Source organism: Ochotona curzoniae, unplaced genomic scaffold, assembly GCF_017591425.1.
Source record: "Ochotona curzoniae isolate NIBS_2020 unplaced genomic scaffold, NIBS_Ocur_1.0 contig_520, whole genome shotgun sequence".
Classification (NCBI taxonomy): Eukaryota; Metazoa; Chordata; class Mammalia; order Lagomorpha; family Ochotonidae; genus Ochotona; species Ochotona curzoniae.
The window spans coordinates 1797577-1810740 of NW_024466457.1; the positions used below are offsets into that span (position 1 = coordinate 1797577).

Below are 13164 nucleotides of genomic sequence, written 5' to 3' on the forward strand. Positions count from 1 at the left end.
GAAGGCAGTGGATGACAGCCCAAGTACCTGGGCCCTGCCACCTACATGGCAGACCCGGAGGAGCTCCTGGCTCCATGATAGTCTATCCCTGGCTGTTCTGGGTATTGGGAGAAGTGAACCAGTACATTTAAGATCTCACTTTGGCCCCGGCGTGATAGCACAGTGGTTAAAGTCCTTGCTTTGAACGTGCTGAGATACCATTTGGGTGCCAGTTCTAATCCCGGCAGCTCCACTTCCCATCCAGCTCCCTGCTTCTGGCCTGGGAAAAGCAGTCAAGGATGGCCCAGAATTTTGGGACCCTGCACCTGTGTGGGAGACCCAGAAGAAGCTCCTGGCTCCTGGCTTCAGACTAACCTAGTTCCAGCCACTGTGGCCATTTGGGAGATGAATCAGCAGATACAGAACTCTCTCTGTAAAATCAGACTTTCGAATAAATAAGTTAATAATAAAAATAAAAATAAAAATAAATAATAATAAAGCAATAGCAACCAGAGCTCCTTGAAGAAGTAGCCAATTCAAGATTGAGGCAATGATAGTCCAAGACAAGGCTAGAACACTTTTCTGTGCATGAAAGTAATGAAGTGCTCAAAAAGATGGGACAGGTCAAAGACTGAGGGAACCAGCCTGAAGGAACTCTTAGAAGCCAAATCTGAAACAATGAGAACCCCAAAATCTATAAGGAATGTTATGGATGACAACCTCTGAATAAAACAGAAGTCCATGTATCCACACTGATAATATATAAATGGTAGCCGGTTCGTGTCCCGAAGGCCCTGCCTCCCATCCAGCTCCCTACTTGTGGCTTGGGAAAGCAGTCAAGGATAGCCCAAAGCCTGAACCCGTGTGGGAGACCTGGAAGAGGCTCCTTGCTTCAGATCGGCTCAGCACCGACCGTTGCAGACACTTGGGAGTGAACCATCAGACGGAAGATCTTCCTCTCTGTCTCTCCTTCTCTCTGTATATCCACTTTTCTAATAAAAATAAATATTTCTTTAAATAAAAAATAAATAAAAAGTAAAGTTCAATTAAAACAAAATATATTTATAGGTTCACAGCACACTTATACATATACAGATAGACAAACGGATAACGGTATTTATATCTATATCCATTAAACACATGGGGAAAATGATAACTGTATGCTAGAAAAATCTGGTTGACCCACTGTAAGCAAGTGATCAAAGCTAATATTACCAGATACGGGACAAGGTAACGTCCGGATGTGAAGAACTAGTAAGAACAACGTTGCTTACGTAATATCCCTGCCAAGAATAACCTGACCCTAATCAGGCGAAACATCAGGGAAACCCAGAAAGAGCAAAACTCTACAAAATAAACGCCCAGCATGCTTTAAAGGTGCCGATACCACAGGGGCCCATGTTGTAGCACAGTGAGCTAAGCTGCGAAGCTGACATCCTAGACACTAGCGTCTCTTCTTAGTACTAGTCTAAGTCCTGACTACTCCATTTACAACTTCCTGGCAATGTGCTCAGAAAGGCTATGTAAGATGGCCCAGGTACCTGGCTCCTGCCACCCAATGGGAGACCGGGATGCAGTTCCTGGCCCCTGACTCCAGAGTGGTCCAGACCTGGCTACTAACGTCACTGGGGTGTGAACCAGCAGATTAAAGGTCTCTTTCTGTCAATTTGCCTTCCAAATAAATAAATCTTTTAAAAATAAAAATAAATCTTCCCCAACTGTTGGCAACTGCTAAAGTTGTATTGTACTTACATAAGTGTTATACTGCTAGAAGAAAAGCAGCTAATAGCTGGCAGGCATCTTGGACCTGGTTAATGCTAAATTTGTGTGTTAACTATATCACTGTGCCAGCATAGTTACCCATTCTATTTCTTTTTCTTTAAAGACATGTGAGGGTTGAGCTTGGCGTCATGACCTAGCAGTTAAAGTCCTCGCCTTGAACGCGCCGGGATCCCATACAGGTGCCAGTTCTGATCCTGGCAGCTCTACTTCCCATCCAGCTCCCTGCTTGTGGCCTGGGAAAGCAGTCGAGGATGGACCAAAGTCTTGGGATCCTGCACCCACATGGGAGACCTGGAAGAAGCTCCTGGCTCCTGGCTTTGGATTGGTGCAACACCGACTCTTGAGGTCACTTGGGGAGTGACTCATCGGATGGAAGATCTTCCTCTCTGTCTCTCCTCCTCTCTGTATATATGACTTTGTGATAAAAATAAATAAATCTTTAATAAAAAAAATGTTTTTAAGAAAAGATATATGAGGGTTCACATCAGTGACCCTGGGATGGCATTGGGTGGCCATTCCCCATCCCCGAGTACTGAGGTGGCAGGGAGTCTGGGTGCAGCTTCTATCCTAATATGCCCCTTCCCCTAGATACAGGAGGAAGAGGAAGATTTGGAAACAATGGTCTCAGTCACCCTTCTCTAGTCCTTGACCCTTCTCACCCTGGTTAACTCTGTAAACATCATAAATGAATATGTTGGGGACAGGTGCCTGCACGCCAGCAGACAGGGTCTGGGGACCCATGTGCGAGTATGCACAGGCCCTGGGTAGGAAGGCAGGGCCCCAGGCTGGCATGGCACACTGCTGGAAGACTGGGCTGGGGATCTGCACAGCACAGGAAAGCATGTCTGGAAATGTGTGGAGGGAGGATTGCTGAGGGAGAATGTGACAGGTACCAACCTGTCTACTACACTTGCAGGTAAATGTGGGGGCTAAGACCCACAAAGGGGGACAAGCCTAGCTGGGGAGCTATGGGAGTTTCCCTGCTAGATTAATGCTCTCACTGGTGAGCCTGAGAAGTGGCACTAAAGGCAGACCAGGCTGGGCAGGACTGTAAAGCCAGTTGGCTTACATGTGAGCTGGTATAGGGGCAGAGCTAGGATAGGGTAAATGATTACCTACTGGCCCATGCATGGACCAGAGCAAGTGCAGGCTGGTCAGGCTTTGCTGCAGCATTGGCTAGCAGGTGCTGGAACTAGGGGCAAGTTTTGTCAGACTAGACCACAGAATTACTGGCAAAATGCAAGCTCCGGGGCTGGGAGTGGGCCTAGTAGGGAAATGGTGGGCACTTCTCTGATGGGCTGTAGCTCCTGAGCATAAGAGCCAGGGCCAGCGGCAGCAGAGTTGGTTGGGTTAAGCTAGGCTCCAACGCCCACTGACATATGCAAGAGCCAAATGAAATGTAGGACAGACTGGCCCAGTCTGCTGCACACACCATCATATGCAGGAACTGGGGTTGGCCCTGGTGGCGGGTATTGGAGGTCATTCTGATTAGGTTGTAGTTCCTGCTGGTGTGTATGAAAGCCAAATGTGTGGTGGGCAGGACTAGGCTGGTCCGCAGCAGCCACTGGTTTGTGTACGAGATGGAGCTGGGGACAGACTGATGAGGTGAGTACAGCACCACTGCGTACGTATGCTGATGAGGGTGATGGACTGAGCTGGATCCTGCAGGGGCTGGCTAACACAGGACTCAGGTTGGGCTAACTTCCAGTAAGGTCTCTTCAGGGACCACCCCGGGATCGCTGGACTCAGAACTCCAACCATGGTGAAAATCACGGGATCACGGAGTGCATTTGTCAGAACTGGGTCTCCACGGTTGTGAGGACTGTGCAGTAGATGGCATGCCCAGATGCTCAGGCAGGACATGACAACCAGTTCACTGAGACCTGTAGAGGATGTTCAGTACCACGGAGGGCAGAACAAGTTGGACAGCTCTTCCCCAGTCAAACTTTGAGCACGAGTATTTGGGAGAGACTTTAAGTGGACTATGTCAACCAATGAACCTTGGAAGGAGTTCCTCAACCTCGGAGCAATGAAATCAACGGCATCTCAGGACTATCAAAACCACTTAAGCAGCACCTTCAAAACATGCTCTACAGCAGGAACCTCACAATGACATCAGGTGGCCATCCCCCATCCCAGGTGCTGATCCAGCTGGGCTGCTGAGAGCAGCCCTCCTCTCCCCACTTTCCACACAGAAAAGATTGGAGGCAGTTGTCTCATCCATTTTCTCCCATTCCTTGAGCCTCCTCACCCCATCCCCACCTTAATTGATGGTTCCAATGCATGCATCTCTCAGCTATGTGGACATCATAAAAATAAAATGATTATGAAAAATAAATAAATCTTACAAAAGTAAAAATGCATATTTAATAGTGTTGTTTCAATCTTAAATTTCCTGACTTAGGTAGCTATGCTATAGTTGGGTAAGCAAATGGCTTGCTCTTGGAAACTACTGAATTATTTTTAAATGGCTCAAGGAGAAAATACACATGCACCTGTGTCTGTGTGTGTACATGTGCAGAGAATTACAAAGCAAATGCGAGTGATGTTCTTGCATTATTTATGTAACTTTTTGCCAAGTCTGAAATTACTTCAAAATAGTCAATTAAAAAAAGACAATTCTGGCTCCCCCTGCTGGCTATCTCCCCAATGACAACAAAAACAAGGTTAGCCAATCTATAAATTCAGAAATAAAAAGACATGCTGGCCTTTCAATGGCAATCTCTTAGGAAAACTCATTAACATTTAAAATCCAATTATATGAAGGTACTCTCTCCTCCTTTTATTTACATTTGTCATCTCATCTTTATGCTTCCTGAATGACAGTGGATCCGAACATGTTCAGCCTGACTAGGCAAGGGAGAAAGGAGATCGGTTCTGAGAATTAATTCTGAACTTAATTTTCTGCCTTAATATTAGAACAAATCTAATGTCACAGACTACCCATTCCAACGTGCCCAGCTTGCTGAGCGCTCTGGGCCTGAGGATGGTGGCTTGGCAAAACTCACCCCCTCAGCAGCATCAATGAAAAGCACCACCCCATCCGAAATGCGCAAGCCAGCTGTGACTTCATCCGAGAAATTCACATGTCCTGAGAAGAAAACAGAGCAAGTCACACCATGAATATGCAGGATGAGAGCTCAGGGGTGCCTCTGGTCTGCTCCCCATACCGCCCTGCAGTGTAAAGATTTCTCTCCTTAAAATGACATGCTGGGACTCTGCTGTTATACAACAGGAAAAGCAGAAAGACGGGCACAGTGAGTGCACACTCCTAGCTCAGCATAGTCCAACTGGCAGCGAGCAGAGCCCATGGGGCGGGGGACAATCCAGGGGCCAGCAGGCGAGCAAAGGCAGACCTTTCTCAAGAAAGACAGCTCCTGGCAGGTGTCTGAGACTGATGCTGCAACGAAGGGTAAAGTGCAGATTCCCTAAAATTCACAGTCTGCAGGAGAATACAGAGAGGAGCAGACAGAAGGCCTGAAAGCACAGTGCCTGCTAACTATCGGATCAGAAGCAAAGACAAAAGTTCAAATGAAAATTATCTCATGAACGTAAAAAGAATATCAAAACAAAGACTTATTATTCCATTATGCCCTGGAAAGAGTCAAGGCCGCCGGAGTGAAGTCCAGCCCTAGCTCACCTGGGGTGTCCATGATATTGAAGAGGTAAGACTTTCCTTTGGTGTCTGGCAAGACCACCGTCACGGGAGTGCTCTTGATGCCAACGCCTCTCTGAAAATCACAAAGAGCTCAATGCATCTTCGTTCTGCTCTTGGGGTTTGCCAACTAGTCAATTATGCTGACATGTCTGAATGTGGCTACCTACCCTCCCCCTTTTTAGACTTATTTTATTATATTTGAAAAGCAGAGTAACAAAAGACAGACCTTCCATCCATCCACTGGTTCACACCCCAAATGGACATAACGACTGGGGCTGGGCCAGGCCAAAGCCAGGAGTCCAGAACTCCTTCAGGTCTTCTATTCAGGTAAAGAGGAACCCAGTACTTGGGGCCATCTTCTGCTGCCTTCCCAGGCATATTACACCCAGGAGCTAGATTAGAAGTGGAGCTGCCAGTCATATGGGATGCAAGAATCGCAGGCTGCAGCTTTACCTGCTACACACCAGCCAGGGACGATGCCATTTTAAAAATTACATGGTGCTCCTTAATAATTTACAGAATAAATCTAGACATCATTTCTTTAGTATCTGTACTTCTGAGGCAAATTAAATCTAGTCAAGGCCAAGAACCCCCTTCCTGACTCTACAGCTGCCCTATCCAGTTCTAACCCCAGGATGACTAGGAGAAGCAGGGAGATAAGAGATGTTGAGGCAGGGCTGAGAGAGGGAGGCAGTGAGTGTGAGCCAAAGGGCTCCGTTCTCTGACATTCCCCCTCAGAATCAATGCTGTTGAGTCTCACGTGGGCGACTGTCTGAGTTCCCAGGGCTGCTTACCTCCTGCTCAGTGAAGAGGATGTCAGTATAGCACAGCTGGAAAAAAAAAAAAAAAGTCATCACCTCCCAAATTCAGACTCCTTTCCCACACACAAACCATCAGCCACTTCCCTCCCTCCATCACTACTCCAGGGTTTCTGTCTCAGGAGAAGAGACTGAAGCCAGCAGAGTGTCCCCATGGCCCCTGCAGACAGTGAGCCAAGTGCCTCCCCAACTGGCAAGCGCTGGTTGTGCGCAGCTGTGTATCTGGGGGCCGGGGGTGGGTGGGTACTGAAGAGCAGGCCTGGCTAGAGATTGGATTCTACCAGATGCACTGCACAGAGACACATAGATCAACCTTTAAGGAATCCCCTTGTCAAAACAGCCAGTCCGGCTGAGCCTGAACCTTTATTGCACTGAGACTTGCAGCCACATTCAGCTTCCTTCACAGGCATTTAAATTCACCATGCAAACAACAAGGTCCAACTGCATGGTATTTATAGAGCACGCTAGTAATACTGTGACAGGAATGGCTAGATAACAGAAGTTAGAATGTATCATAACAGAGAGGAATCCCTGGTATAGAACAGATAAGTTGCAAATACTTTAGGTTAATACGCTCGGTGCCCTGAGAAAACTGAAATTATTTCCTCATAGCCTACTAATAGAGATCAAAATCATACAGCAGCACTCAGCAGGTATCATTATTTGTAAAGAGTGGAAGGGAGAAGGAAGGGGAAGCAGACATCCACAAAGCCCAGCAGGGGTTCACTGAGACCCCAACACAAGCGCTACTTACATCTTGGTCGTAGCGCTTTCTGATTTCCGGATGTGTCTGCTCGATCAAACAATCAACAAAGCATGTCTGAAAAGGAAGAGGTGGTTAAGATTTGACACCACAGAGGGAAGTCTACCGGGCTATTCCTTAAGCTCACAAGATGCCATCTACTTTAGGGTGAGGAAAGAAGATGACAGCAAAGAGGCACATGGGACAGCAAAGGGTTAACACAAAAGCCACAGGATCATTTTCAAATGAAAGATGGGATCTTTCCTGGGCAGGTATCCCGCAGGAAATAAAAACCTTATTAACCAGAGTTAGGCTCAACTTCCCTTTTATGTTTCAGATTCAGGTCTGCAGTGGCTCAAGAATAGGCCCTCTCCACGGCTTGGGAACAGCAGGTTTTTCAGTCTAGTTTGATAGCAAGCACGTGGCACTCCATGGAATACAGCTTTCCGCCCTCACGCCACCACCCCTGTGACTCTCAGGGCACAAACAGTGAGCAGGAACAAGGAAAGATGCTGCCTTAAGGAGTCCCCAGTTTTCTCACCTTGCCATGATGGAGATGGCCACAAAGGGTTACATTTCTGATGAGTTCCGAATTGTCCATCAGATCTGCTAAGAAACTGAAAGGAGAAAGGAAAAGAGAAAGCGAATTGAACAGAAAGTTTTTAAATGGAGAACAGAGCAGAGGTGTTTCAAGGTGTCTGGGGCCATGAACAAATTTCACACCCAGCAGAGACTGCTTGGAGGCAGATGTGGATAGCAGCACTACTCAGTTCTGGCTCCAGAAGTGGGACAGATGTGGCCATAAGAAGACAGCCTTCTGAATGAAAGATTGTGGGGTTTCAACAGTAAAATAATGAGATTACAAAACAACAACCAAAAAAAAAAAAAAAAAAAAACAAGAAAAACACACTAACTACCTGAACTAACTCCTGTATGAGTACATGAGCACTGGCTCTCTAACAATCCTCACCTATGCCTGGATCCACTGACACCACAGGTGCCTGAAATCACCCAGGAGCCTCTCTGGAAAGGGCCATGGAGCAGTCAGCAAGGCACTCGGAAACCCATCTCATCAGGATGCTGAGCTCAGATGAATTCCACCCTCATCAAAGCCAGTCCCGCCTTTCACAATTACCAGCCATGTTACTCACGGCAAGCAGCCTTCTAGCAACTCCAGCACCGCTCTCAAAGACTAGAGATTTCTGTTTAAGTTGCGTTTATTTGAAAGGCAGAGTGACAGAAGAGAAACAGAGACAGACATAGATTCCACTTATTGGCACATTCCCATTTAACTGAAACAGGCAGGGCTGAGCAGAGCTAAAGCCGGGGGCCAGGAAAGCAGCTCTGTTCTCGCACGTGGATGGCAGCACCAGCCTGAGCCATCACCTGCTGCCTCCAAGTACACATCAGTAGGAAGCTGGATCCAATGCAGAGTGGGGTCTTGACCCAGGCACTCCAACAAGCATCCCAATCTGGGTGTTTTTCTTTTACTTCTTCTTCTTTTTTTAAAGCTTTACTTATTTTTATTGGAAAGGCAGTTGTAAACAGAGAGAAGGAGAGACACAGAAAGATTTTCTGTCCAGTAGTTCACTCCCCAAGTGGCCACACAGCCAGAAATGAGCTGATCCAAAGCCAGGAGCCAGGAGTTTCTTCCGGGTCGCCCATGCGGGTACAGGGTCCCAAGGCCTTGGGCCTTCCTTAATTGCTTTCCCAGGCCACAAGCAGGGAGCTGGATGAGAAGTACATCAGATGGGACACAAACCAGTGCCCATATGGGATCCTTATATGTGTAATGCAAGGATTTAGCCACTGAGCCATTGTGCTGGGCCCCAAGTCTGGGTCTTAAACACCATGCTATATCTCTCTCCGGGAGATTAAAAAAGAAAGAAATTGATAGAGAATGCAGAAGAATATAAAGCAAGTTCTGCGGTCAACATGTTTTAGAAACAACCAAGAGAGATATTTTTAGTCTCACAGTTAAGCTGCCCACGCTCTCCTGGAGTGCTAGGCAAGTTCTGGCGCCAGCTCCAGACTCCAGCTTCCGGGCGCTGCAGACTCTGCGAGCCACTGGGAACAGCTCAACGACCTGCGGGGACCTGGACTGGGTTTCCAAGACCCTGGCTCAGGCTTGCCCAGCTGTTACAGGCATTTGGGATGTGATTCAGCAGAAGGGAGCATGTGTATACTCTATCTATCAAGTAACTTAAAAATAACAATACCAACAAAAACAAACCTAAAAATTAACAAAGAATCATTTTCATTAGGTAGAGCCACAAGTATGTCCATGTGTCAAGGAGCTTACACATGTGTTACATCAGTGAGGATGTTTTCAAAAACAGTTTGTAAGTGAATAGCTGTATGGTCTACATATATGGCCATACCTGCCTCAATTTCAAAACAAAGAGTTACCATATTCCTGAAATAATCAGCAGCCTGACAGGTCAGAAACAGGCTTAAGGCCCAGTGTGATGGCTCATTAGGTAATCTTCCCTTTGCAGGCACTGGAATCCCATACTGGTGCATGTTTGTGTCCCGGCTGCTCTACTTCCCCTCCACTGTTTGTGGCCTGGGAAAGCAATAGAGGACGACCCAAAGCATTAGGACTCTGCACTGCATGAGACCTTGAAGCAGCTCCTGGTTCCAGATTGGCTCAGTTCCAGCCACTGTGGCCATTGGGGGAATGTTGGAGAAAGAACCAGTGGATGGAAGATTTGTCCGTCTCTCTCTATAAATTTGCCTTTCAAAACAAAAAACAAACAAACAAAACAAAACAAAAAAACCAACCACCACAAAAACGGGAAAAACAGATTGTGGTGATTCTAAAGTTAACTTTAATCTGCAGCTGAGTCTCAAAGCTGGAGGAAGTGCAAATAACTGGGACCTGGAAAAAAGTTGGGGAGAAGTTAAGACTGAGTCTGTGAACCTCAGCAGCCATGTAAGCAGGATAACCACAGGGAAAGATCTGTGTAGCCAATTCATTTCCTCAAGCCCCTTTCTGCATCCACGAAAAGATGAGTCCACACTATTCCTGCAAAAAGCCAGAACCTTGCAACTTACTCCATTTCATACACCGTGACAGGTAACGTCTGCTCCATCAGAGTGAACTTCTTGGTCTTCACTGGCTTAATAATGGGTTCTAGGGAAGAACAGAAACAGAAGGCAATGACATGCAGCTAGGCAGACAAAAAATACTCCATTCCACTATAGTCCTATTCCATTACAGAGCTTTGATGACCCATGGCATCAACTTAGTCTATTGCCCAGGACCACCCTATGTTACAACAGTCCAGGGGGTGCTGTCTGGCACAAGACAGTGAAGGGTCTTGACCCAGAGTCTGAACTTCTTCGTGAGGACAGGCGGAAAGAAGACAGGAGGGACGCAGGCTGAGCTCAGTATCAGCTTGGAAGCTCTCCTTTTGGGGAAGCCATCTGATCTAGTCATTAAGAAACCACTTTGATGGAGCCAATGCTGTGGCATGACAGGTAAAGCCACCATCTGTAGCAGCGTTATCCTGTCTGGGTGCCAGTTTATGTCCCAGCTGCTCCACTTCAGACCCAACTCCCTGCTAATGTGGCTACAAAAGCAAAAGATTGGGCCAGCGCAGTGGCCTAGCTAAAGTCCCTGCCTCAAATGTGCCGGGATCCCATATGATTGCCAGTTCTAATCCTGGCAGCCCCACTTCTCATCTAGCTTCCTGCTTGTGGCCTGGGAAAATAGTCAAGGATGGCCCTTAACTTTGGGGCCCTGCACCCACGTGGGAGACCCAGAAGAAGCTCCTGGCTCCTGGCTTTCAACCGGCATAGCTCTGGCTGTTGCAGCCACTTGGGGAGTGAATCATCGGACAGAAGATCTACCTCTCTGTCTCTCATCTCTGTATATCTGACTTTGCAATAAAAATAAATAAACCCTAAAAAGAAAAAAGAGCAGTGGTAGATGGCCCAACTTCTTGGGTCTCTCAGCTCCAGCAGTTGTAGCCATGTAGGGGAGTGAACCAACAGATGAAAGATTTCTCTGTGTCTCTCCAACTCTGACTTTCAAATAAATACATAAATCTAAAAAAAAAAAAAAAAACCATTATTTATTTTTATTGGGAAGAGAGATAACATTTACAGAGAGGAAACAGAAAAAGATCTTCCATCCACTGGTTCAAACCCAAAATGGCCACAGGGCTGTTGCTAAGCCAATCTGAAGCTAGGAGCTTCCTCCAGATTTCCCACACAGGTGTAGGTTCCAAAGCCTTGGCCCATCCTCTAATGCTTTCTCAGGGATGGGAAGTGGAACAGCCAGGATACGAACCAGCACCCATATGGGATCCCAGTATTTGCAAGGTGAGGATTTAGCCACTGAGCCATCACATGGGGTGGGGACCACAGCGCACAATGAGTCTTGGCTCTACTCCCTGTTTCAGCTTCCTGCTAAGGGATCCTGGGAGGCAGCAGGTGATCGTTCAAGAATTTGGGTCCCTGCCACAACTATGAAATGTTTTCTTTCCCAAGATTTATTTATTTATTTATTTGAAAGCCAGAGCTACAGACAAGCAAAAGAGCGATCTCCTATCCACTGGTACATTCCCTAAATGGCCACAATGGCTAGCGCTGGGCCAGAGCCAGGAGCCAAGAGCCAGCTGATTTGTTCAGGTATTACACTACTTTCCCAGGCACATTAGCAGGAAGCTGAACTGAAAGAGAAGTAGTTAGGACTCAAATTAGCACCCTATGGGATGCTGGCACTATAGGTGGTGATTTTACCTATTATGCCACAATGTTAGCCCCTAGGTTTTATTTCACAACATAGCACCTTCTAACTTACCTGTGAGTGGCTGGGTATCTTCCTCCTGAACTATGGTCTCCACCTCTGGCCCATACACCTCCTCCGCTGTGGGGTAGTACTTCTTATCCTCATGTAGCACCACCTCCATCCCAGGGTGATCTTCATCATGGTCTCCTATGTCATCATCGTCCTCATCATCATCCATCTGGAGGCAAGAGAAGAAGGATGAATGAGGCACACACTCCACTACTGAGAGATAGCCTAAGTCACAGGAGAGCCCTGACTTCTCACAGCGAGAGCTGAGAACTCACTGTGAGTTTTCCATCAACAAGGAAGGTCCCACTTCTGCAAGACTCTTCACAAAGAGAAGACTATGAGCCTAGCCTCTGACAGCTCTTGTGGTTCAAGACCATGGGCCACCAGTTACAAGTGTAACATGACTGGAGAAAACAAATGGCTCCACATAGTATATCCTCTTGCGGGTATAAAGCAATGTTTCTTGTGTTTTTTTGTTTGTTTTGGTTTCTTGTTTTTAAAGATTTACTTATTTTTATTGAAAAGGCAGATTTACAGAGAAGGAGAGACAGAGAAAGATCTTGCATTCGCTGGCTCACTCCACAAGTGGCTCCAACAGCTGGAACTGAACCAATCTAGAGTCAGGAACTAGGAGCTTCCCCAAGTCTCGCACACAGGTGCAGGGTTCCAAGGCTTTGGACCTTCCTCAACTGTTTTCCCAGGCCACAGGCAGGGAGCTGGATGGGAAGTGGAGCAGGTAGGACATGAACTGGCACCCATATGGGATCCCCGCAATTATCTCTTCCTGAGAATCCTCAAACTTCATGACTCAATAATAAAGCATCATCTGTATCACTTCCTTTTGTCTGTCATAACTGGTCTTCCTCTAGATACTCCAGTTCTCTGCATTTTCTTTCAGCTGCACATTCAACCCCACTGGCCCAAGTCCACATCTTCACTTCCCTCTTAGGTATGCTGTGATGGGTGCCCACCTGGGCCCCAGACTCCCTTACTGACCTCTCTTCACTGAAGCAAGGGGCTGAACATTTTGTTTTGATCACATCACCTGACTTACGAGTTAAGTCTATGCACCTGCTGTGGACTAGGAGACAAGGGGGTCCTGACCCTGCCAGGAGGAGAAAGCCAGCAGCCACTGCAGTCCTCTGACGGCACTACACAACTGCAGCCCATGACAACGAGTCATTAGAGGACTGTAAAACAAAGAAATGGCAACAATGAGGAGATGGACACACTAATGACTCAAATTTGAGTGTCACACGTCATGTACATGCAGTGCATCTCTTCAAAAATAGGTATAAATCATATATGTCAATTTAAAAACTATCATGCTAATCTATTTTGGATTATTCTCATCACCCCAAAAAGAAACTGTACTCTC

At 46.8% G+C, this 13164-nt stretch overlaps 1 protein-coding gene across 2 annotated transcripts in view; it reads right to left on the reverse strand.

Annotated features, from left to right (window-relative positions):
* Positions 1–13164, reverse strand: part of EFTUD2 (elongation factor Tu GTP binding domain containing 2) — a 36909-nt gene that overhangs the window by 14987 nt on the left and 8758 nt on the right. For both annotated transcript variants that reach the window (XM_040989306.1, XM_040989307.1), the window contains exons 3-9: positions 11790–11955; positions 10037–10115; positions 7521–7596; positions 6992–7057; positions 6214–6249; positions 5402–5492; positions 4770–4852 (exon numbers count right to left, since the gene is read on the reverse strand). In XM_040989306.1, coding sequence (XP_040845240.1) covers positions 4770–4852; positions 5402–5492; positions 6214–6249; positions 6992–7057; positions 7521–7596; positions 10037–10115; positions 11790–11955 — 597 coding nt within the window. The remainder of the gene's footprint in view (positions 1–4769; positions 4853–5401; positions 5493–6213; positions 6250–6991; positions 7058–7520; positions 7597–10036; positions 10116–11789; positions 11956–13164) is intronic.